The sequence below is a fragment of the Salvelinus fontinalis genome, chromosome 7 (genome assembly GCF_029448725.1).
Source record: "Salvelinus fontinalis isolate EN_2023a chromosome 7, ASM2944872v1, whole genome shotgun sequence".
NCBI lineage: Eukaryota > Metazoa > Chordata > Actinopteri > Salmoniformes > Salmonidae > Salvelinus > Salvelinus fontinalis.
In genome coordinates, this window is record NC_074671.1 from 58,495,330 (window position 1) to 58,517,300 (window position 21,971).

The 21,971-nt window shown below is 50.0% G+C and overlaps 1 protein-coding gene across 2 annotated transcripts in view; it reads right to left on the reverse strand.

Annotated features, from left to right (window-relative positions):
* The window catches only part of LOC129859874 (fibroblast growth factor 14-like), a 97,003-nt gene that overhangs the window by 52,187 nt on the left and 22,845 nt on the right, over positions 1-21,971 (reverse strand). Inside the window, exon 1 of one of the 2 annotated variants that reach the window (XM_055930098.1) lies at positions 21,829-21,913. The exons of the other annotated variant lie outside the window; for it this stretch is intronic. Within the exon in view, the coding sequence (XP_055786073.1) occupies positions 21,829-21,898 (70 nt within the window). The 5' untranslated portion in view covers positions 21,899-21,913. Of the gene's footprint in view, positions 1-21,828; positions 21,914-21,971 lie in introns of those variants that run through there. 2 annotated transcript variants of the gene reach the window in all.

Here is a 21,971-nt window from a genome sequence, read left to right on the forward strand (position 1 = left end):
CAGTAACATCTCTGTAACATGGTGGGCTGTCATTCACCATCCAGTCATTAACCTCTCTGTAACATGGTGGGCTGTCATTCACTATCCAGACAGTATCCTCTCTATAACAGGGTGGGCTGTCATTCACCATCCAGTCAGTAACCTCTCTGTAACATGGGGGGGGGGGGGGGGAAGCTGTCATTCACCATCCAGCCAGTAACCTCTCTGTAACATGGCGGGCTGTCATTCACTATCCAGGCAGTAACCTCTCTTTAACAGGGGGGGGGGGGGGGGGGGGGCTGTCATTCACTATCCTGTCAGTAACCTCACTGTAACATGGGGGGGGGGGGGGGCTATCATTCACCATCCAGTCAGTTACCTCTCTGTAACATGGGTGGGGGGGGGGGGGGGGCTGTCATTCACTATCCTGTCAGTAACCTCACTGTAACATGGGGGGGGGGAATATCATTCACCATCCAGTCAGTAACCTCTTTGTAACATGGTGGGCTGTCATTCACCATCCAGCCAGTAACCTCTCTGTAACATGGGGGGGGGGGGGGGCTATCATTCACCATCCAGTCAGTAACCTCTCTGTAACATGGTGGGCTGTCATTCACCCTCCAGTCAGTAACCTCTCTGTAACATGGTGGGCTGTCATTCACTATCCAGTCATTAACCTCTCTGTAACATGGCGGGCTGTCATTCACTATCCAGGAAGTAACCTCTCTTTAACAGGGGGGGGGGGGGGGGGGGCTGTCATTCACTATCCTGTCAGTAACCTCACTGTAACATGGGGGGGTGGGGGGGGGGGCTATCATTCACCATCCAGTCAGTTACCTCTCTGTAACATGGGTGGGGGGGGGGGGGGGGGGGCTGTCATTCACTATCCTGTCAGTAACCTCACTGTAACATGGGGGGGAGGGGGGGGCTATCATTCACCATCCAGTCAGTAACCTCTTTGTAACATGGTGGGCTGTCATTCACCATCCAGTCAGTAATCTCTCTGTAACACGGTGGGCTGTCATTCACCATCCAGCCAGTAACCTCTCAGTAACATGGGGGGGGGGGCTATCATTTACCATCCAGTCAGTAACCTCTCTGTAACATGGTGGGCTATCATTCACTACCCAGTCAGTAACCTCTCTGTAACATGGTGGGCTGTCATTCACCATCCAGTCAGTAATCTCTCTGTAACATGGTGGGCTGTCATTCACCATCCAGCCAGTAACCTCTCTGTAACAAGGTGGGCTATCATTCACTATCCAGTCAGTAACCTCTCTGTAACATGGTGGGCTGTCATTCACTATCCAGTCAGTAACCTCTCTGTAAAATGGCGGGCTGTCATTCACCATCCAGTCAGTAACCTCTCTGTAACAAGGTGGGCTGTCATTCACTATCCTGTCAGTAACCTCTCTGTAACATGGGGGGGGGGGGGGGGGGGCTATCATTCACCATCCAGTCAGTAACCTCTTTGTAACATGGTGGGCTGTCATTCACCATCCAGTCAGTAATCTCTCTGTAACATGGTGGGCAGTCATTCACCATCCAGCCAGTAACCTCTCTGTAACATGGGGGGGGGCTGTCATTCACTACCCAGTCAGTAATCTCTCTGTAACATGAGGGGCTATCATTCACCATCCAGTCAGTAACCTCTATGTAACATGGTGGGCTGTCATTCACCATCCAGTCAGTAACCTCTCTGTAACATGGGGGGCTATCATTCACCATCCAGTCAGTAACCTCTCTGTACCATGGGGGGGCTGTCATTCGCCATCCAGTCAGTAACATCTCTGTAACATGGTGGGCTGTCATTCACCATCCAGTCATTAACCTCTCTGTAACATGGTGGGCTGTCATTCACTATCCAGACAGTATCCTCTCTATAACAGGGTGGGCTGTCATTCACCATCCAGTCAGTAACCTCTCTGTAACATGGGGGGGGGGGGGGGAAGCTGTCATTCACCATCCAGCCAGTAACCTCTCTGTAACATGGCGGGCTGTCATTCACTATCCAGGCAGTAACCTCTCTTTAACAGGGGGGGGGGGGGGGGGGGGGCTGTCATTCACTATCCTGTCAGTAACCTCACTGTAACATGGGGGGGGGGGGGGGGCTATCATTCACCATCCAGTCAGTTACCTCTCTGTAACATGGGTGGGGGGGGGGGGGGGGCTGTCATTCACTATCCTGTCAGTAACCACACTGTAACATGGGGGGGGGGAATATCATTCACCATCCAGTCAGTAACCTCTTTGTAACATGGTGGGCTGTCATTCACCATCCAGCCAGTAACCTCTCTGTAACATGGGGGGGGGGGGGGCTATCATTCACCATCCAGTCAGTAACCTCTCTGTAACATGGTGGGCTGTCATTCACCCTCCAGTCAGTAACCTCTCTGTAACATGGTGGGCTGTCATTCACTATCCAGTCATTAACCTCTCTGTAACATGGCGGGCTGTCATTCACTATCCAGGAAGTAACCTCTCTTTAACAGGGGGGGGGGGGCTGTCATTCACTATCCTGTCAGTAACCTCACTGTAACATGGGGGGGTGGGGGGGGGGGGCTATCATTCACCATCCAGTCAGTTACCTCTCTGTAACATGGGTGGGGGGGGGGGGGGCTATCATTCACCATCCCGTCAGTAACCTCTTTGTAACATGGTGGGCTGTCATTCACCATCCAGTCAGTAATCTCTCTGTAACACGGTGGGCTGTCATTCACCATCCAGCCAGTAACCTCTCAGTAACATGGGGGGGGGCTATCATTCACCATCCAGTCAGTAACCTCTCTGTAACATGGTGGGCTGTCATTCACCCTCCAGTCAGTAACCTCTCTGTAACATGGTGGGCTATCATTCACTACCCAGTCAGTAACCTCTCTGTAACATGGTGGGCTGTCATTCACCATCCAGTCAGTAATCTCTCTGTAACATGGTGGGCTGTCATTCCCCATCCAGCCAGTAACCTCTCTGTAACAAGGTGGGCTATCATTCACTATCCAGTCAGTAACCTCTCTGTAACATGGTGGGCTGTCATTCACTATCCAGTCAGTAACCTCTCTGTAACATGGCGGGCTGTCATTCACCATCCAGTCAGTAACCTCTCTGTAACATGGTGGGCTGTCATTCACTACTCAGTTAGTAACCTTTCTGTAACATGGTGGAATGTCATTCACTATCCAGTCAGTAACCTCTCTGTAACATGGCGGGCTGTCATTCACTATCCAGGCAGTAACCTCTCTTTAACAGGGGGGGGGGGGGGGGGGGGCTGTCATTCACTATCCTGTCAGTAACCTCACTGTAACATGGGGGGGGGGGGCTATCATTCACCATCCAGTCAGTTACCTCTCTGTAACATGGGTGGGGGGGGGGGGCTGTCATTCACTATCCTGTCAGTAACCTCTCTGTAACATGGGGGGGGGGGGGCTATCATTCACCATCCAGTCAGTAACCTCTTTGTAACATGGTGGGCTGTCATTCACCATCCAGTCAGTAATCTCTCTGTAACATGGTGGGCAGTCATTCACCATCCAGCCAGTAACCTCTCTGTAACATGGGGGGGGGGGGGGGCTATCATTCACCATCCAGTCAGTAACCTCTCTGTAACATGGTGGGCTGTCATTCACCCTCCAGTCAGTAACCTCTCTGTAACATGGTGGGCTGTCATTCACTATCCAGTCATTAACCTCTCTGTAACATGGCGGGCTGTCATTCACTATCCAGGCAGTAACCTCTCTTTAACAGGGGGGGGGGGGGGCTGTCATTCACTATCCTGTCAGTAACCACACTGTAACATGGGGGGGGGGGGGCTATCATTCACCATCCAGTCAGTAACCTCTTTGTAACATGGTGGGCTGTCATTCACCATCCAGTCAGTAATCTCTCTGTAACACGGTGGGCTGTCATTCACCATCCAGCCAGTAACCTCTCAGTAACATGGGGGGGGGCTATCATTCACCATCCAGTCAGTAACCTCTCTGTAACATGGTGGGCTGTCATTCACCCTCCAGTCAGTAACCTCTCTGTAACATGGTGGGCTATCATTCACTACCCAGTCAGTAACCTCTCTGTAACATGGTGGTCTGTCATTCACCATCCAGTCAGTAATCTCTCTGTAACATGGTGGGCTGTCATTCACCATCCAGCCAGTAACCTCTCTGTAACATGGTGGGCTGTCATTCACTATCCAGTCAGTAACCTCTCTGTAACATGGCGGGCTGTCATTCACCATCCAGTCAGTAACCTCTCTGTAACATGGTGGGCTGTCATTCACTACTCAGTTAGTAACCTTTCTGTAACATGGTGGAATGTCATTCACTATCCAGTCAGTAACCTCTCTGTAACATGGCGAGCTGTCATTCACTATCCAGGCAGTAACATCTCTTTAACGGGGGGGGGGGGGGGGGGGGGGTGGCTGTCATTAACTATCCTGTCAGTAACCTCTCTGTAACATGGTGGGTTATCATTCACCATCCAGTCAGTAACCTCTTTGTAACATGTGGGGGCTATCATTCACCATCCAGTCAGTAACCTCTCTGTAACATGGGGGGGGGGGGGCAGTCATTCACTACCCAGTCAGTAACCTCTCTGTAACATGGTGGGCTGTCATTCACCATCCAGTCAGTAACCTCTCTGTAACATGGTGGGCTGTCATTCACCATCCAGTCAGTAACCTCTCTGTAACATGGTGGGCTGTCATTCACTACTCAGTTAGAAACCTTTCTGTAACATGGTGGGCTGTCATTCACTATCCAGTCAGTAACCTCTCTGTAACATGGTGGGCTGTCATTCACCATCCAGTCAGTAACCTCTCTGTAACATGGTGGGCTGTCATTCACTACTCAGTTAGTAACCTTTCTGTAACATGGTGGGCTGTCATTCACTATCCAGTCAGTAACCTCTCTGTAACATGGCGGGCTGTCATTCACTCTCCAGGCAGTAACCTCTCTTTAACAGGGGGGGGGGGGGGGGGGGCTGTCATTCACTATTCTGTCAGTAACCTCACTGTAACATGTGGGGAGGGGGGGGGCTGTCATTCACTATCCTGTCAGTAACCTCACTGTAACATGGGGGGGGGGGGTGCTATCATTCACCATCCAGTCAGTAACCTCTTTGTAACATGTGGGGGCTATCATTCACCATCCAGCCAGTAACCTCTCTGTAACATGGGGGGGGGGGGGGGGCTGTCATTCACTACCCAGTCAGTAACCTCTCTGTAACATGGTGGGCTATCATTCACCATCCAGTCAGTAACCTCTCTGCAACCTGGTGGGCTGTCATTCACCATCCAGTCAGTAACCTCTCTGTAACATGGGGGGCTGTCATTCGCCATCCAGTCAGTAACATCTCTGTAACATGGTGGGCTGTCATTCACCATCCAGCCAGTAACCTCTCTGTAACATGGGGGGGGGGGGCTATCATTCACCATCCAGTCAATAACCTCTCTGTAACATGGGGGGGGCTGTCATTCACTACCCAGTCAGTAATCTATCTGTAACATGAGGGGCTATCATTCACCATCCAGTCAGTAACCTCTCTGTAACATGGTGGGCTGTCATTCACCATCCAGTCAGTAACCTCTCTGTAACATGGGGGGCTGTCATTCGCCATCCAGTCAGTAACATCTCTGTAACATGGTGGGCTGTCATTCACCATCCAGCCAGTAACCTCTCTGTAACATGGGGGGGGGGGCTATCATTCACCATCCAGTCAGTAACCTCTCTGTAACATGGTGGGCTGTCATTCACCCTCCAGTCAATAACCTCTCTGTAACATGGTGGGCTGTCATTCACTATCCAGTCATTAACCTCTCTGTAACATGGCGGGCTGTCATTCACTATCCAGTCAGTAATCTCTCTTTAACAGGGGGGGGGGGCTGTCATTCACTATCCTGTCAGTAACCTCACTGTAACATGGGGGGGTGGGGGGGGGGGGCTATCATTCACCATCCAGTCAGTTACCTCTCTGTAACATGGGTGGGGGGGGGGGGGGGGGGGGGGCTGTCATTCACTATCCTGTCAGTAACCTCACTGTAACATGGGGGGGGGGGGGCTATCATTCACCATCCAGTCAGTAACCTCTTTGTAACATGGTGGTCTGTCATTCACCATCCAGTCAGTAATCTCTCTGTAACACGGTGGGCTGTCATTCACCATCCAGCCAGTAACCTCTCAGTAACATGGGGGGGGGGGGGGGCTATCATTCACCATCCAGTCAGTAACCTCTCTGTAACATGGTGGGCTGTCATTCACCCTCCAGTCAGTAACCTCTCTATAACATGGTGGGCTATCATTCAATACCCAGTCAGTAACCTCTCTGTAACATGGTGGGCTGTCATTCACCATCCAGTCAGTAATCTCTCTGTAACATGGTGGGCTGTCATTCACCATCCAGCCAGTAAACTCTCTGTAACATGGTGGGCTGTCATTCACCATCCAGTCAGTAATCTCTCTGTAACATGGTGGGCTGTCATTCACCATCCAGTCAGTAACCTCTCTGTAACATGGTGGGCTATCATTCACTACCCAGTCAGTAACCTCTCTGTAACATGGTGGGCTGTCATTCACCATCCAGTCAGTAACCTCTCTGTAACATGGTGGGCTGTCATTCACTATCCAGTCAGTAACCTCTCTGTAACATGGTGGGCTGTCATTCACTATCCAGTCAGTAACCTCTCTGTAACATGGTGGGCTGTCATTCACCATCCAGCCAGTAACCTCTCTGTAACATGGTGGGCTGTCATTCACTATCCAGTCAGTAACCTCTCTGTAACATGGTGGGCTGTCATTCACTTTCCAGTCAGTAAGCTCTCTGTAACATGGCGGGCTGTCATTCACCATCCAGTCAGTAACCTCTCTGTAACATGGTGGGCTTTCATTCACTACTCAGTTAGTAACCTTTCTGTAACATGGTGGAATGTCATTCACTATCCAGTCAGTAACCTCTCTGTAACATGGTGGGTTATCATTCACCTTCCAGTCAGTAACCTCTTTGTAACATGTGGGGGCTATCATTCACCATCCAGTCAGTAACCTCTCTGTAACATGGGGGGGGGGCTGTCATTCACTATCCAGTCAGTAACCTCTCTGTAACATGGTGGGCTGTCATTCACCATCCAGTCAGTAACCTCTCTGTAACATGGTGGGATGTCATTCACCATCCAGTCAATAACCTCTCTGTAACATGGTGGGCTGTCATTCACTACTCAGTTAGTAACCTTTCTGTAACATGGTGGGCTGTCATTCACTATCCAGTCAGTAACCTCTCTGTAACATGGCGGGCTGTCATTCACTATCCAGGCAGTAACCTCTCTTTAACAGGGGGGGGGGGGGGGGGGCTGTCATTCACTATCCTGTCAGTAACCTCACTGTAACATGTGGGGGGGGGGGGGGGGGGCTGTCATTCACTATCCTGTCAGTAACCTCACTGTAACATGGGGGGGGGCTATCATTCACCATCCAGTCAGTAACCTCTTTGTAACATGTGGGGGCTATCATTCACCATCCAGTCAGTAACCTCTTTGTAACATGGTGGGCTGTCATTCACCATCCAGTCAGTAATCTCTCTGTAACATGGTGGGCTGTCATTCACCATCCAGCCAGTAAACTCTCTGTAACATGGTGGGCTGTCATTCACCATCCAGTCAGTAATCTCTCTGTAACATGGTGGGCTGTCATTCACCATCCAGTCAGTAACCTCTCTGTAACATGGTGGGCTATCATTCACTACCCAGTCAGTAACCTCTCTGTAACATGGTGGGCTGTCATTCACCATCCAGTCAGTAACCTCTCTGTAACATGGTGGGCTGTCATTCACTATCCAGTCAGTAACCTCTCTGTAACATGGTGGGCTGTCATTCACTATCCAGTCAGTAACCTCTCTGTAACATGGTGGGCTGTCATTCACCATCCAGCCAGTAACCTCTCTGTAACATGGTGGGCTGTCATTCACTATCCAGTCAGTAACCTCTCTGTAACATGGTGGGCTGTCATTCACTTTCCAGTCAGTAAGCTCTCTGTAACATGGCGGGCTGTCATTCACCATCCAGTCAGTAACCTCTCTGTAACATGGTGGGCTTTCATTCACTACTCAGTTAGTAACCTTTCTGTAACATGGTGGAATGTCATTCACTATCCAGTCAGTAACCTCTCTGTAACATGGTGGGTTATCATTCACCTTCCAGTCAGTAACCTCTTTGTAACATGTGGGGGCTATCATTCACCATCCAGTCAGTAACCTCTCTGTAACATGGGGGGGGGGGCTGTCATTCACTATCCAGTCAGTAACCTCTCTGTAACATGGTGGGCTGTCATTCACCATCCAGTCAGTAACCTCTCTGTAACATGGTGGGATGTCATTCACCATCCAGTCAATAACCTCTCTGTAACATGGTGGGCTGTCATTCACTACTCAGTTAGTAACCTTTCTGTAACATGGTGGGCTGTCATTCACTATCCAGTCAGTAACCTCTCTGTAACATGGCGGGCTGTCATTCACTATCCAGGCAGTAACCTCTCTTTAACAGGGGGGGGGGGGGGGGGGCTGTCATTCACTATCCTGTCAGTAACCTCACTGTAACATGTGGGGGGGGGGGGGGGCTGTCATTCACTATCCTGTCAGTAACCACACTGTAACATGGGGGGGGGCTATCATTCACCATCCAGTCAGTAACCTCTTTGTAACATGTGGGGGCTATCATTCACCATCCAGCCAGTAACCTCTCTGTAACATGGGGGGGGGGGGGGGGCTGTCATTCACTACCCAGTCAGTAACCTCTCTGTAACATGGTGGGCTATCATTCACCATCCAGTCAGTAACCTCTCTGTAACCTGGTGGGATGTCATTCACCATCCAGTCAATAACCTCTCTGTAACATGGGGGGGGCTGTCATTCACTACCCAGTCAGTAATCTCTCTGTAACATGAGGGGCTATCATTCACCATCCAGTCAGTAACCTCTCTGTAACATGGTGGGCTGTCATTCACCATCCAGTCAGTAACCTCTCTGTAACATGGGGGGCTATCATTCACCATCCAGTCAGTAACCTCTCTGTACCATGGGGGGGGGGGGGGGGGGGGGGGCTGTCATTCACCATCCAGCCAGTAACCTCTCTGTAACATGGCGGGCTGTCATTCACTATCCAGGCAGTAACCTCTCTTTAACAGGGGGGGGGGGGGGGGGTGGGGGCTGTCATTCACTATCCTGTCAGTAACCTCACTGTAACATGGGGGGGGGGGGGGGCTATCATTCACCATCCAGTCAGTTACCTCTCTGTAACATGGGTGGGGGGGGGGGGGGGGGGGGCTGTCATTCACTATCCTGTCAGTAACCTCACTGTAACATGGGGGGGGGCTATCATTCACCATCCAGTCAGTAACCTCTTTGTAACATGTGGGGGGTATCATTCACCATCCAGCCAGTAACCTCTCTGTAACATGGGGGGGGGGGGGGGCTGTCATTCACTACCCAGTCAGTAACCTCTCTGTAACATGGTGGGCTATCATTCACCATCCAGTCAGTAACCTCTCTGCAACCTGGTGGACTGTCATTCACCATCCAGTCAGTAACCTCTCTGTAACATGGGGGGCTGTCATTCGCCATCCAGTCAGTAACATCTCTGTAACATGGTGGGCTGTCATTCACCATCCAGCCAGTAACCTCTCTGTAACATGGGGGGGGGGCTATCATTCACCATCCAGTCAATAACCTCTCTGTAACATGGGGGGGGCTGTCATTCACTACCCAGTCAGTAATCTATCTGTAACATGAGGGGCTATCATTCACCATCCAGTCAGTAACCTCTCTGTAACATGGTGGGCTGTCATTCACCATCCAGTCAGTAACCTCTCTGTAACATGGGGGGCTGTCATTCGCCATCCAGTCAGTAACATCTCTGTAACATGGTGGGCTGTCATTCACCATCCAGCCAGTAACCTCTCTGTAACATGGGGGGGGGGGGGGGCTATCATTCACCATCCAGTCAGTAACCTCTCTGTAACATGGTGGGCTGTCATTCACCCTCCAGTCAATAACCTCTCTGTAACATGGTGGGCTGTCATTCACTATCCAGTCATTAACCTCTCTGTAACATGGCGGGCTGTCATTCACTATCCAGGCAGTAACCTCTCTTTAACAGGGGGGGGGGCTGTCATTCACTATCCTGTCAGTAACCTCACTGTAACATGGGGGGGTGGGGGGGGGGCTATCATTCACCATCCAGTCAGTTACCTCTCTGTAACATGGGTGGGGGGGGGGGGGGGGGGGGCTGTCATTCACTATCCTGTCAGTAACCTCACTGTAACATGGGGGGGGGGGGGGGGGGGCTATCATTCACCATCCAGTCAGTAACCTCTTTGTAACATGGTGGGCTGTCATTCACCATCCAGTCAGTAATCTCTCTGTAACACGGTGGGCTGTCATTCACCATCCAGCCAGTAACCTCTCAGTAACATGGGGGGGGGGGGGGGGGGCTATCATTCACCATCCAGTCAGTAACCTCTCTGTAACATGGTGGGCTGTCATTCACCCTCCAGTCAGTAACCTCTCTATAACATGGTGGGCTATCATTCAATACCCAGTCAGTAACCTCTCTGTAACATGGTGGGCTGTCATTCACCATCCAGTCAGTAATCTCTCTGTAACATGGTGGGCTGTCATTCACCATCCAGCCAGTAACCTCTCTGTAACATGGTGGGCTGTCATTCACCATCCAGTCAGTAATCTCTCTGTAACATGGTGGGCTGTCATTCACCATCCAGTCAGTAACCTCTCTGTAACATGGTGGGCTATCATTCACTACCCAGTCAGTAACCTCTCTGTAACATGGTGGGCTGTCATTCACCATCCAGTCAGTAACCTCTCTGTAACATGGTGGGCTGTCATTCACTATCCAGTCAGTAACCTCTCTGTAACATGGTGGGCTGTCATTCACTATCCAGTCAGTAACCTCTCTGTAACATGGTGGGCTGTCATTCACCATCCAGCCAGTAACCTCTCTGTAACATGGTGGGCTGTCATTCACTATCCAGTCAGTAACCTCTCTGTAACATGGTGGGCTGTCATTCACTATCCAGTCAGTAACCTCTCTGTAACATGGTGGGCTGTCATTCACTTTCCAGTCAGTAACCTCTCTGTAACATGGCGGGCTGTCATTCACCATCCAGTCAGTAACCTCTCTGTAACATGGTGGGCTGTCATTCACTACTCAGTTAGTAACCTTTCTGTAACATGGTGGAATGTCATTCACTATCCAGTCAGTAACCTCTCTGTAACATGGTGGGTTATCATTCACCATCCAGTCAGTAACCTCTTTGTAACATGTGGGGGCTATCATTCACCATCCAGTCAGTAACCTCTCTGTAACATGGGGGGGGGCTGTCATTCACTATCCAGTCAGTAACCTCTCTGTAACATGGTGGGCTGTCATTCACCATCCAGTCAGTAACCTCTCTGTAACATGGTGGGATGTCATTCACCATCCAGTCAATAACCTCTCTGTAACATTGGGGGGGGGGGGGGGGGGGGGGGGGGGGCTGTAGTTCACTACCCAGTCAGTAACCTGTCTGTAACATGAGGGGCTATCATTCACTACCCAGTCAGTAACCTCTCTGTAACATGGTGGGCTGTCATTCACCATCCAGTCAGTAACCTCTCTGTAACATGGTGGGCTGTCATTCACCATCCAGTCAGTAACCTCTCTGTAACATGGTGGGCTGTCATTCACTACTCAGTTAGTAACCTTTCTGTAACATGGTGGGCTGTCATTCACTATCCAGTCAGTAACCTCTCTGTAACATGGCGGGCTGTCATTCACTATCCAGGCAGTAACCTCTCTTTAACAGGGGGGGGGGGGGGGGGGGGGGCTGTCATTCACTATCCTGTCAGTAACCTCACTGTAACATGTGGGGGGGGGGGGGGGGGGGGGCTGTCATTCACTATCCTGTCAGTAACCTCACTGTAACATGGGGGGGGGCTATCATTCACCATCCAGTCAGTAACCTCTTTGTAACATGTGGGGGCTATCATTCACCATCCAGCCAGTAACCTCTCTGTAACATGGGGGGGGGGGGGGGGGCTGTCATTCACTACCCAGTCAGTAACCTCTCTGTAACATGGTGGGCTATCATTCACCATCCAGTCAGTGACCTCTCTGTAACCTGGTGGGATGTCATTCACCATCCAGTCAATAACCTCTCTGTAACATGGGGGGGGCTGTCATTCACTACCCAGTCAGTAATCTCTCTGTAACATGAGGGGCTATCATTCACCATCCAGTCAGTAACCTCTCTGTAACATGGGGGGGGGGGCTATCATTCACTATCCAGTCAGTAACCTCTCTGTAACATGGTGGGCTGTCATTCACCATCCAGTCAGTAACCTCTCTGTAACATGGTGGGATGTCATTCACCATCCAGTCAATAACCTCTCTGTAACATGGTGGGCTGTCATTCACTATCCAGTCAGTAACCTCTCTGTAACATGGTGGGCTGTCATTCACTTTCCAGTCAGTAACCTCTCTGTAACATGGCGGGCTGTCATTCACCATCCAGTCAGTAACCTCTCTGTAACATGGTGGGCTGTCATTCACTACTCAGTTAGTAACCTTTCTGTAACATGGTGGAATGTCATTCACTATCCAGTCAGTAACCTCTCTGTAACATGGTGGGTTATCATTCACCATCCAGTCAGTAACCTCTTTGTAACATGTGGGGGCTATCATTCACCATCCAGTCAGTAACCTCTCTGTAACATGGGGGGGGGGCTGTCATTCACTATCCAGTCAGTAACCTCTCTGTAACATGGTGGGCTGTCATTCACCATCCAGTCAGTAACCTCTCTGTAACATGGTGGGATGTCATTCACCATCCAGTCAATAACCTCTCTGTAACATTGGGGGGGGGGGGGGGGGGGGGGCTGTAGTTCACTACCCAGTCAGTAACCTGTCTGTAACATGAGGGGCTATCATTCACTACCCAGTCAGTAACCTCTCTGTAACATGGTGGGCTGTCATTCACCATCCAGTCAGTAACCTCTCTGTAACATGGTGGGCTGTCATTCACCATCCAGTCAGTAACCTCTCTGTAACATGGTGGGCTGTCATTCACTACTCAGTTAGTAACCTTTCTTTAACATGGTGGGCTGTCATTCACTATCCAGTCAGTAACCTCTCTGTAACATGGCGGGCTGTCATTCACTATCCAGGCAGTAACCTCTCTTTAACAGGGGGGGGGGGGGGGGGGGGGCTGTCATTCACTATCCTGTCAGTAACCTCACTGTAACATGTGGGGGGGGGGGGGGGGGGGGGGGGCTGTCATTCACTATCCTGTCAGTAACCTCACTGTAACATGGGGGGGGGCTATCATTCACCATCCAGTCAGTAACCTCTTTGTAACATGTGGGGGCTATCATTCACCATCCAGCCAGTAACCTCTCTGTAACATGGGGGGGGGGGGGGGGGCTGTCATTCACTACCCAGTCAGTAACCTCTCTGTAACATGGTGGGCTATCATTCACCATCCAGTCAGTGACCTCTCTGTAACCTGGTGGGATGTCATTCACCATCCAGTCAATAACCTCTCTGTAACATGGGGGGGGCTGTCATTCACTACCCAGTCAGTAATCTCTCTGTAACATGAGGGGCTATCATTCACCATCCAGTCAGTAACCTCTCTGTAACATGGTGGGCTGTCATTCACCATCCAGTCAGTAACCTCTCTGTAACATGGGGGGCTATCATTCACCATCCAGTCAGTAACCTCTCTGTACCATGGGGGGGGGGGGGGGGGGGAGGCTGTCATTCACCATCCAGCCAGTAACCTCTCTGTAACATGGCGGGTTGTCATTCACTATCCAGGCAGTAACCTCTCTTTAACAGGGGGGGGGGGGGGGCTGTCATTCACTATCCTGTCAGTAACCTCACTGTAACATGGGGGGGGGGGGGCTATCATTCACCATCCAGTCAGTTACCTCTCTGTAACATGGGTGGGGGGGGGGGGGGGGCTGTCATTCACTATCCTGTCAGTAACCTCACTGTAACATGGGGGGGGGGGGGGCTGTCATTCACCATCCAGTCAGTAACCCCTTTGTAACATGGTGGGCTGTCATTCACCATCCAGTCAGTAATCTCTCTGTAACATGGTGGGCTGTCATTCACCATCCAGCCAGTAACCTCTCTGTAACATGGGGGGGGGGGCTATCATTCACCATCCAGTCAGTAACCTCTCTGTAACATGGTGGGCTGTCATTCACCCTCCAGTAAGTAACCTCTCTGTAACATGGTGGGCTATCATTCACTACCCAGTCAGTAACCTCTCTGTAACATGGTGGGCTGTCATTCACCATCCAGTCAGTAATCTCTCTGTAACATGGTGGGCTGTCATTCACCATCCAGCCAGTAACCTCTCTGTAACATGGTGGGCTGTCATTCACCATCCAGCCAGTAACCTCTCTGTAACATGGTGGGCTGTCATTCACTATCCAGTCAGTAACCTCTCTGTAACATGGTGGGCTGTCATTCACTATCCAGTCAGTAACCTCTCTGTAACATGGTCGGCTGTCATTCACTTTCCAGTCAGTAACCTCTCTGTAACATGGCGGGCTGTCATTCACCATCCAGTCAGTAACCTCTCTGTAACATGGTGGGCTGTCATTCACTATTCAGTTAGTAACCTTTCTGTAACATGGTGGAATGTCATTCACTATCCAGTCAGTAACCTCTCTGTAACATGGCGGGCTGTCATTCACTATCCAGGCAGTAACATCTCTTTAACGGGGGGGGGGGGGTGGCTGTCATTCACTATCCTGTCAGTAACCTCTCTGTAACATGGTGGGTTATCATTCACCATCCAGTCAGTAACCTCTTTGTAACATGTGGGGGCTATCATTCACCATCCAGTCAGTAACCTCTCTGTAACATGGGGGGGGGCTGTCATTCACTATCCAGTCAGTAACCTCTCTGTAACATGGTGGGCTGTCATTCACCATCCAGTCAGTAACCTCTCTGTAACATGGTGGGATGTCATTCACCATCCAGTCAATAACCTCTCTGTAACATTGGGGGGGGGGGGGGGGGGGGGGCTGTAGTTCACTACCCAGTCAGTAACCTGTCTGTAACATGAGGGGCTATCATTCACTACCCAGTCAGTAACCTCTCTGTAACATGGTGGGCTGTCATTCACCATCCAGTCAGTAACCTCTCTGTAACATGGTGGGCTGTCATTCACCATCCAGTCAGTAACCTCTCTGTAACATGGTGGGCTGTCATTCACTACTTAGTTAGTAACCTTTCTGTAACATGGTGGGCTGTCATTCACTATCCAGTCAGTAACCTCTCTGTAACATGGCGGGCTGTCATTCACTATCCAGGCAGTAACCTCTCTTTAACAGGGGGGGGGGGGGGCTGTCATTCAATATCCTGTCAGTAACCTCACTGTAACATGTGGGGGGGGGGGGGGGCTGTCATTCACTATCCAGCCAGTAACCTCTCTGTAACATGGGGGGGGGGGGGGGGGGCTGTCATTCACTACCCAGTCAGTAACCTCTCTGTAACATGGTGGGCTATCATTCACCATCCAGTCAGTAACCTCTCTGTAACCTGGTGGGATGTCATTCACCATCCAGTCAATAACCTCTCTGTAACATGGGGGGGGCTGTCATTCACTACCCAGTCAGTAACCTCTCTGTAACATGAGGGGCTATCATTCACCATCCAGTCAGTAACCTCTCTGTAACATGGTGGGCTGTCATTCACCATCCAGTCAGTAACCTCTCTGTAACATGGGGGGCTATCATTCACCATCCAGTCAGTAACCTCTCTGTACCATGGGGGGGGGGGGGGGGGGGGAGGCTGTCATTCACCATCCAGTCAGTAACCTCTCTGTAACATGGTGGGCTGTCATTCACTATCCAGGCAGTAACCTCTCTTTAACAGGGGGGGGGGGGGGGCTGTCATTCACTATCCTGTCAGTAACCTCACTGTAACATGGGGGGGGGGGGGGCTATCATTCACCATCCAGTCAGTTACCTCTCTGTAACATGGGTGGGGGGGGGGGGGGCTGTCATTCACTATCCTGTCAGTAACCTCACTGTAACATGGGGGGGGGGGGGGGCTGTCATTCACCATCCAGTCAGTAACCTCTTTGTAACATGGTGGGCTGTCATTCACCATCCAGTCAGTAATCTCTCTGTAACATGGTGGGCTGTCATTCACCATCCAGCCAGTAACCTCTCTGTAACATGGGGGGGGGGGCTATCATTCACCATCCAGTCAGTAACCTCTCTGTAACATGGTGGGCTGTCATTCACCCTCCAGTCAGTAACCTCTCTGTAACATGGTGGGCTGTCATTCACCATCCAGTCAGTAATCTCTCTGTAACATGGTGGGCTGTCATTCACCATCCAGCCAGTAACCTCTCTGTAACATGGTGGGCTGTCATTCACCATCCAGCCAGTAACCTCTCTGTAACATGGTGGGCTGTCATTCACTATCCAGTCAGTAACCTCTCTGTAACATGGTGGGCTGTCATTCACTATCCAGTCAGTAACCTCTCTGTAACATGGTCGGCTGTCATTCACTTTCCAGTCAGTAACCTCTCTGTAACATGGCGGGCTGTCATTCACCATCCAGTCAGTAACCTCTCTGTAACATGGTGGGCTTTCATTCACTACTCAGTCAGTAACCTCTCTGTAACATGGCGGGCTGTCATTCACTATCCAGGCAGTAACATCTCTTTAACGGGGGGGGGGGGTGGCTGTCATTCACTATCCTGTCAGTAACCTCTCTGTAACATGGTGGGTTATCATTCACCATCCAGTCAGTAACCTCTCTGTAACATGGTGGGCTGTCATTCACCATCCAGTCAGTAACCTCTCTGTAACATGGTGGGCTGTCATTCACAATCCAGTCAGTAACCTCTCTGTAACATGGTGGCGTGTCATTCACCATACAGTCAGTAACCTCTCTGTAACATGGGGAGCTGTCATTCACTACCCAGTCAGTAACCTCTCTGTAACATGGTGGGCTGTCATTCACCATCCAGTCAGTAATCTCTCTGTAACATGGTGGGTTATCATTCACCCTCCAGTCAGTAACCTCTCTGTAACATGGTGGGCTGTCATTCACCATCCAGTCAGTAACCTCTCTGTAACATGGTGGGCTATCATTCACCATCCAGTCAGTAACCTCTCTGTAACATGGTGGGCTGTCATTCACCATCCAGTCAGTAACCTCTCTGTTACATGGGGGGCTATCATTCACCATCCAGTCAGTAACCTCTCTGTAACATGGTCGGCTGTCATTCACCATCCAGTCAGTAACCTCTCTGTAACATGGTGGGCTGTCATTCACCATCCAGTCAGTAACCTCTCTGTAACATGGGGGGGGGGGGCTATCATTCACCATCCAGTCAGTAACCTCTCTGTAACATGGGGAGCTATCATTCACCATCCAGTCAGTAACCTCTCTGTAACATGGTGGGCTGTCATTCACTATCCAGTCAATAAGCTCTCTATAACATGGTGGGCTGTCATTCACCATCCAGTCAGTAACCTCTCTGTAACATGGTGGGCTGTCATTCACTATCCAGTCAGTAACCTCTTTATAACATGGGGGGCTGTCATTCACTATCCAGTCAGTAACCTCTCTGTAACATGGTGGGCTGTCATTCACAATCCAGCCAGTAACCTCTCTGTAACATGGTGGGCTGTCATTCACCATCCAGTCAGTAATCTCTCTGTAACATGGTGGGCTGTCATTCACCATCCAGTCAGTAACCTCTCTGTAACATGGGGAGCTATCATTCACCATCCAGTCAGTAACCTCTCTGTAACATGGTGGGCTGTCATTCACCATCCAGCCAGTAACCTCTCTGTAACATGGTGGGCTGTCATTCACCATCCAGTCAGTAACCTCTCTGTAACATGGGGGGGGGGGGGGCTGTCATTCACCATCCAGTCATTAACCTCTCTGTAACATGATGGGCTGTCATTCACCATCCAGTCAGTAACCTCTCTGTAACATGATGGGCTGTCATTCACCATCCAGTCAGTAACCTCTCTGTAACATGGTGGGCTATCATTCACCATCCAGTCAGTAACCTCTCTGTAACATGGTGGGCTGTCATTCACCATCCAGTCAGTAACCTCTCTGTAACATGGTGGGCTGTCATTCACCATCCAGTCCGTAACCTCTCTGTAACATGGGGGGCTGTCATTCACCATCCAGTCAGTAACCTCTCTGTAACATGGTGGGCTGTCATTCACCATCCAGTCAGTAAACTCTCTGTAACATTGGGGAGCTATCATTCACCATCCAGTCAGTAACCTCTCTGTAACATGGTGGGCTGTCATTCACCATCCAGTCAGTAACCTCTCTGTAACATGGTGGGCTGTCATTCACCATCCAGTCAGTAACCTCTCTGTAACATGGTGGGCTGTCATTCACAATCCAGTCAGTAACCTCTCTGTAACATGGTGGGCTGTCATTCACTATCCAGTCAGTAACCTCTCTGTAACATGGTGGGCTATCATTCACCATCCAGTCAGTAACCTCTCTGTAACATGGTGGGCTGTCATTCACCATCCAGTCAGTAACCTCTCTGTAACATGGTGGGCTGTCATTCACAATCCAGTCAGTAACCTCTCTGTAACATGGTGGGCTGTCATTCACTATCCAGTCAGTAACCTCTCTGTAACATGGTGGGCTATCATTCACCATCCAGTCAGTAACCTCTCTGTAACATGGTGGGCTATCATTCACCATCCAGTCAGTAACCTCTCTGTAACATGGTCGGCTGTCATTCACTATCCAGTCAGTAATCTCTCTGTAACATGGTGGGCTATCTTTCACCATCCAGTCAGTCACTGATTACGTCTATGGTCCATTCATGTTTTATTGATGACATCTGCCAACCAATCAAGTTACAGTGAGGGCACCTGTTGTCCAATGACGATTCAGTGATGATGTAGTAAGGCCTTGCAAATAAATGGGCCTAAATAAAACCTAATCTCCTTTCTTCCTCTCTCTCCTCCACCTCTCAACCTCTCCTTCCATGTCTATTTCCTCTCCTCTCTCTCTTCCACCTCTCAACCTCTCCTTCCATGTCTATTTCCTCTCCTCTCTCTCCTCCACCTCTCAACCTCTCCGTCCATGTCTATTTCCTCTCCTCTCTCTCCTCCACCTCTCAACCTCTCCTTCCATGTCTATTTCCTCTCCTCTCTCTCCTCCACCTCTCAACCTCTCCTTCCATGTCTATTTCCTCTCCTCTCTCTCCTCCACCTCTCAACCTCTCCTTCCATGTCTATTTCCTCTCCTCTCTCTCCTCCACCTCTCAACCTCTCCTTCCATGTCTATTTCCTCTCCTCTCTCTCCTCCACCTCTCAACCTCTCCTTCCATGTCTATTTCCTCTCCTCTCTCTCCTCCACCTCTCCAGCTCTCCTTCCATCTCTATTTCCTCCCCTCTCTCTCCTCCACCTCTCAACCTCTCCTTCCATCTCTATTTCCTCTCCTCTCTCTCTTCCACCTCTCAACCTCTCCTTCCATCTCTATTTCCTCTCCTCTCTCTCCTCCACCTCTCAACCTCTCCTTCCATCTCTATTTCCTCTCCTCTCTCTCCTCCACCTCTCAACCTCTCCTTCCATGTCTATTTCCTCTCCTCTCTCTCCTCCACCTCTCAACCTCTCCTTCCATGTCTATTTCCTCTCCTCTCTCTCCTCCACCTCTCAACCTCTCCTTCCATGTCTATTTCCTCTCCTCTCTCTCCTCCACCTCTCAACCTCTCCTTCCATGTCTATTTCCTCTCCTCTCTCTCCTCCACCTCTCAACCTCTCCTTCCATGTCTATTTCCTCTCCTCTCTCTCCTCCACCTCTCAACCTCTCCTTCCATGTCTATTTCCTCTCATCCTTTTTCTCCCCTTCACATCTCCCTTTCTCTCCTCCTGTCTTTGTCTGTCTGTCTGGGGGTGAGTTAGAGGTCCTGTGGAGGGTCGATGGGGGTTTGGCTCCTAAAGGCCCACACTCTGCTGCTTCAGGGAATCAAGTTCTACTGAGTGATGGCTTTGGGGACCTGTGTGTGTGTCTGTGTGTGTGTGTCTGTGTGTGTGTGTGTGGATCAGATACTCCGGAGTTCTGTATTTGGGGGCCAGAGAGGCCATTGGGGAGATGTGAAACAGCAAAAGGTGTTTGCATGTGTGAACCTGCGTGTGTGTTCACCTCAACCTTAGAATAGGTTGTGTATAGTATGACCTAATGTAACCTCTCATCACATCCTTACTCCTGTGTCCATATTGTTAGTGTCACATCACTTCATACACAACCTGTTATGATCCATGTCAACTTTCCTTCCATCTACCAGGCTGAACTTAGTAATGACACCAGCAATGATAGAACCCCATAAACAGGAGGAAGGATGATGGACTATAATGGACTTGATTTGGTTCACCTGGTACTCAGAATGATCTAACTTGGAACACGCCATCCACCTTCTCTAGTTTCACCTCATACCTCTTTTCATAGAGAGATTATAAACCCATTCACTCAATCCCATCTCGTTACTCTGCACTACAAAAGGTGCAGCTACACTAATATTTAGACCTAATGCTGCATCCCCGTAATCCAATAATCTGATGTTTAAGGATGAGAAGGACTAGAGACGGTATGAAAGAGACCTGGCGCTGTTTGGCCTTGTAGATCACAATGAATAAGATTACATATACAGAGGGGACCTGACCCGAGATCAGCAATCCTACTCTGAGATGCTTGATACATATGAATCCTGAGGTGGTCAGGGCTGACAGGTATACATCTGTAAATATCCTGCATTTATTATTAGTATACAGGTCAGTCAACACTAGAGAGGTTTCCATGGCAGGGACAATACCAGGTGCTGACAAGGATTAACTACCTTGGAAAATATGCACGTAAACACACACACGCACGCACGCACGCACGCACGCACGCACGCACGCACACACACACACACACACACACACACACACACACACACACACACACACACACACACACACACACACACACACACACACACACACACACACACACACACACACACACACACACACACACACACACACACACTCTTCAAACAGTGTCCTCAGACAGAGACTTGAGTTTGACGCCTGCCTTATCAAACACCTTTACAAACTTCAGGGGTCAGGTCACACTGTGTGTGTGTTTATGTGTGAGTGTGTGAATTTGGAGTTTAAATCATGACCAGGGGAACAGAAAGAAAATCAACTGCTTCCAATTTAGGCAGCAATCACAGATATAATCTGACATGATGACATCACAATAGGGACAGACCGAATCTGCATGGACAGAATTTACTGTAACATGATGACATCACAACAGGGCCAGACAAAGTCTACAATGATAGCATTTGTTAGAATGAAATCACTGTAGGGCCACACTGAATATGGCATGAGGACATCACAATAGGGCCACAATAGGGCCAGACAGAATATTTTATAACTTTATAATTTTTTTTTTACCAAAGATGACTAGCTACAGGTTTACAGATTGAACAAGCAGACAATTCAGTCATCAACTGCTTGTTGGTTAGATTCTCAATTTCCCCCAGTGCAATAGTATTATGAAACATCCAATAAGCTTCTTCTGTGACCCAACAGGAACCCAGTGACTTACCAGAGTGTCCTGACCAGACAACCACGGTAACATCCCGTGACCCGCCTCTCCTTGCTTTCCTTTTCGCTCTGTCTCTCTCCCTTTCCCTCGCTTCCCTTTCCCTCTCTCCCTCTCTCCCTCTCCCTCTCTCTCTCTCCCTCACTCCTTTTCCCTTTCCCTCTCTCTTTTTCAAACTATCTAACCCATTCCTTACCTGGTGTGAGTTTCCCCAATGCAGTACGTATCCTCCTCTCTGTTATCCGCAGCACTGTCTCTAAATCCATGAGCGACACAAACACCCTCCATGGACCCCCAGTTATATCTCTCCACTCCCCCTTCCCTATATCACACCCAGGG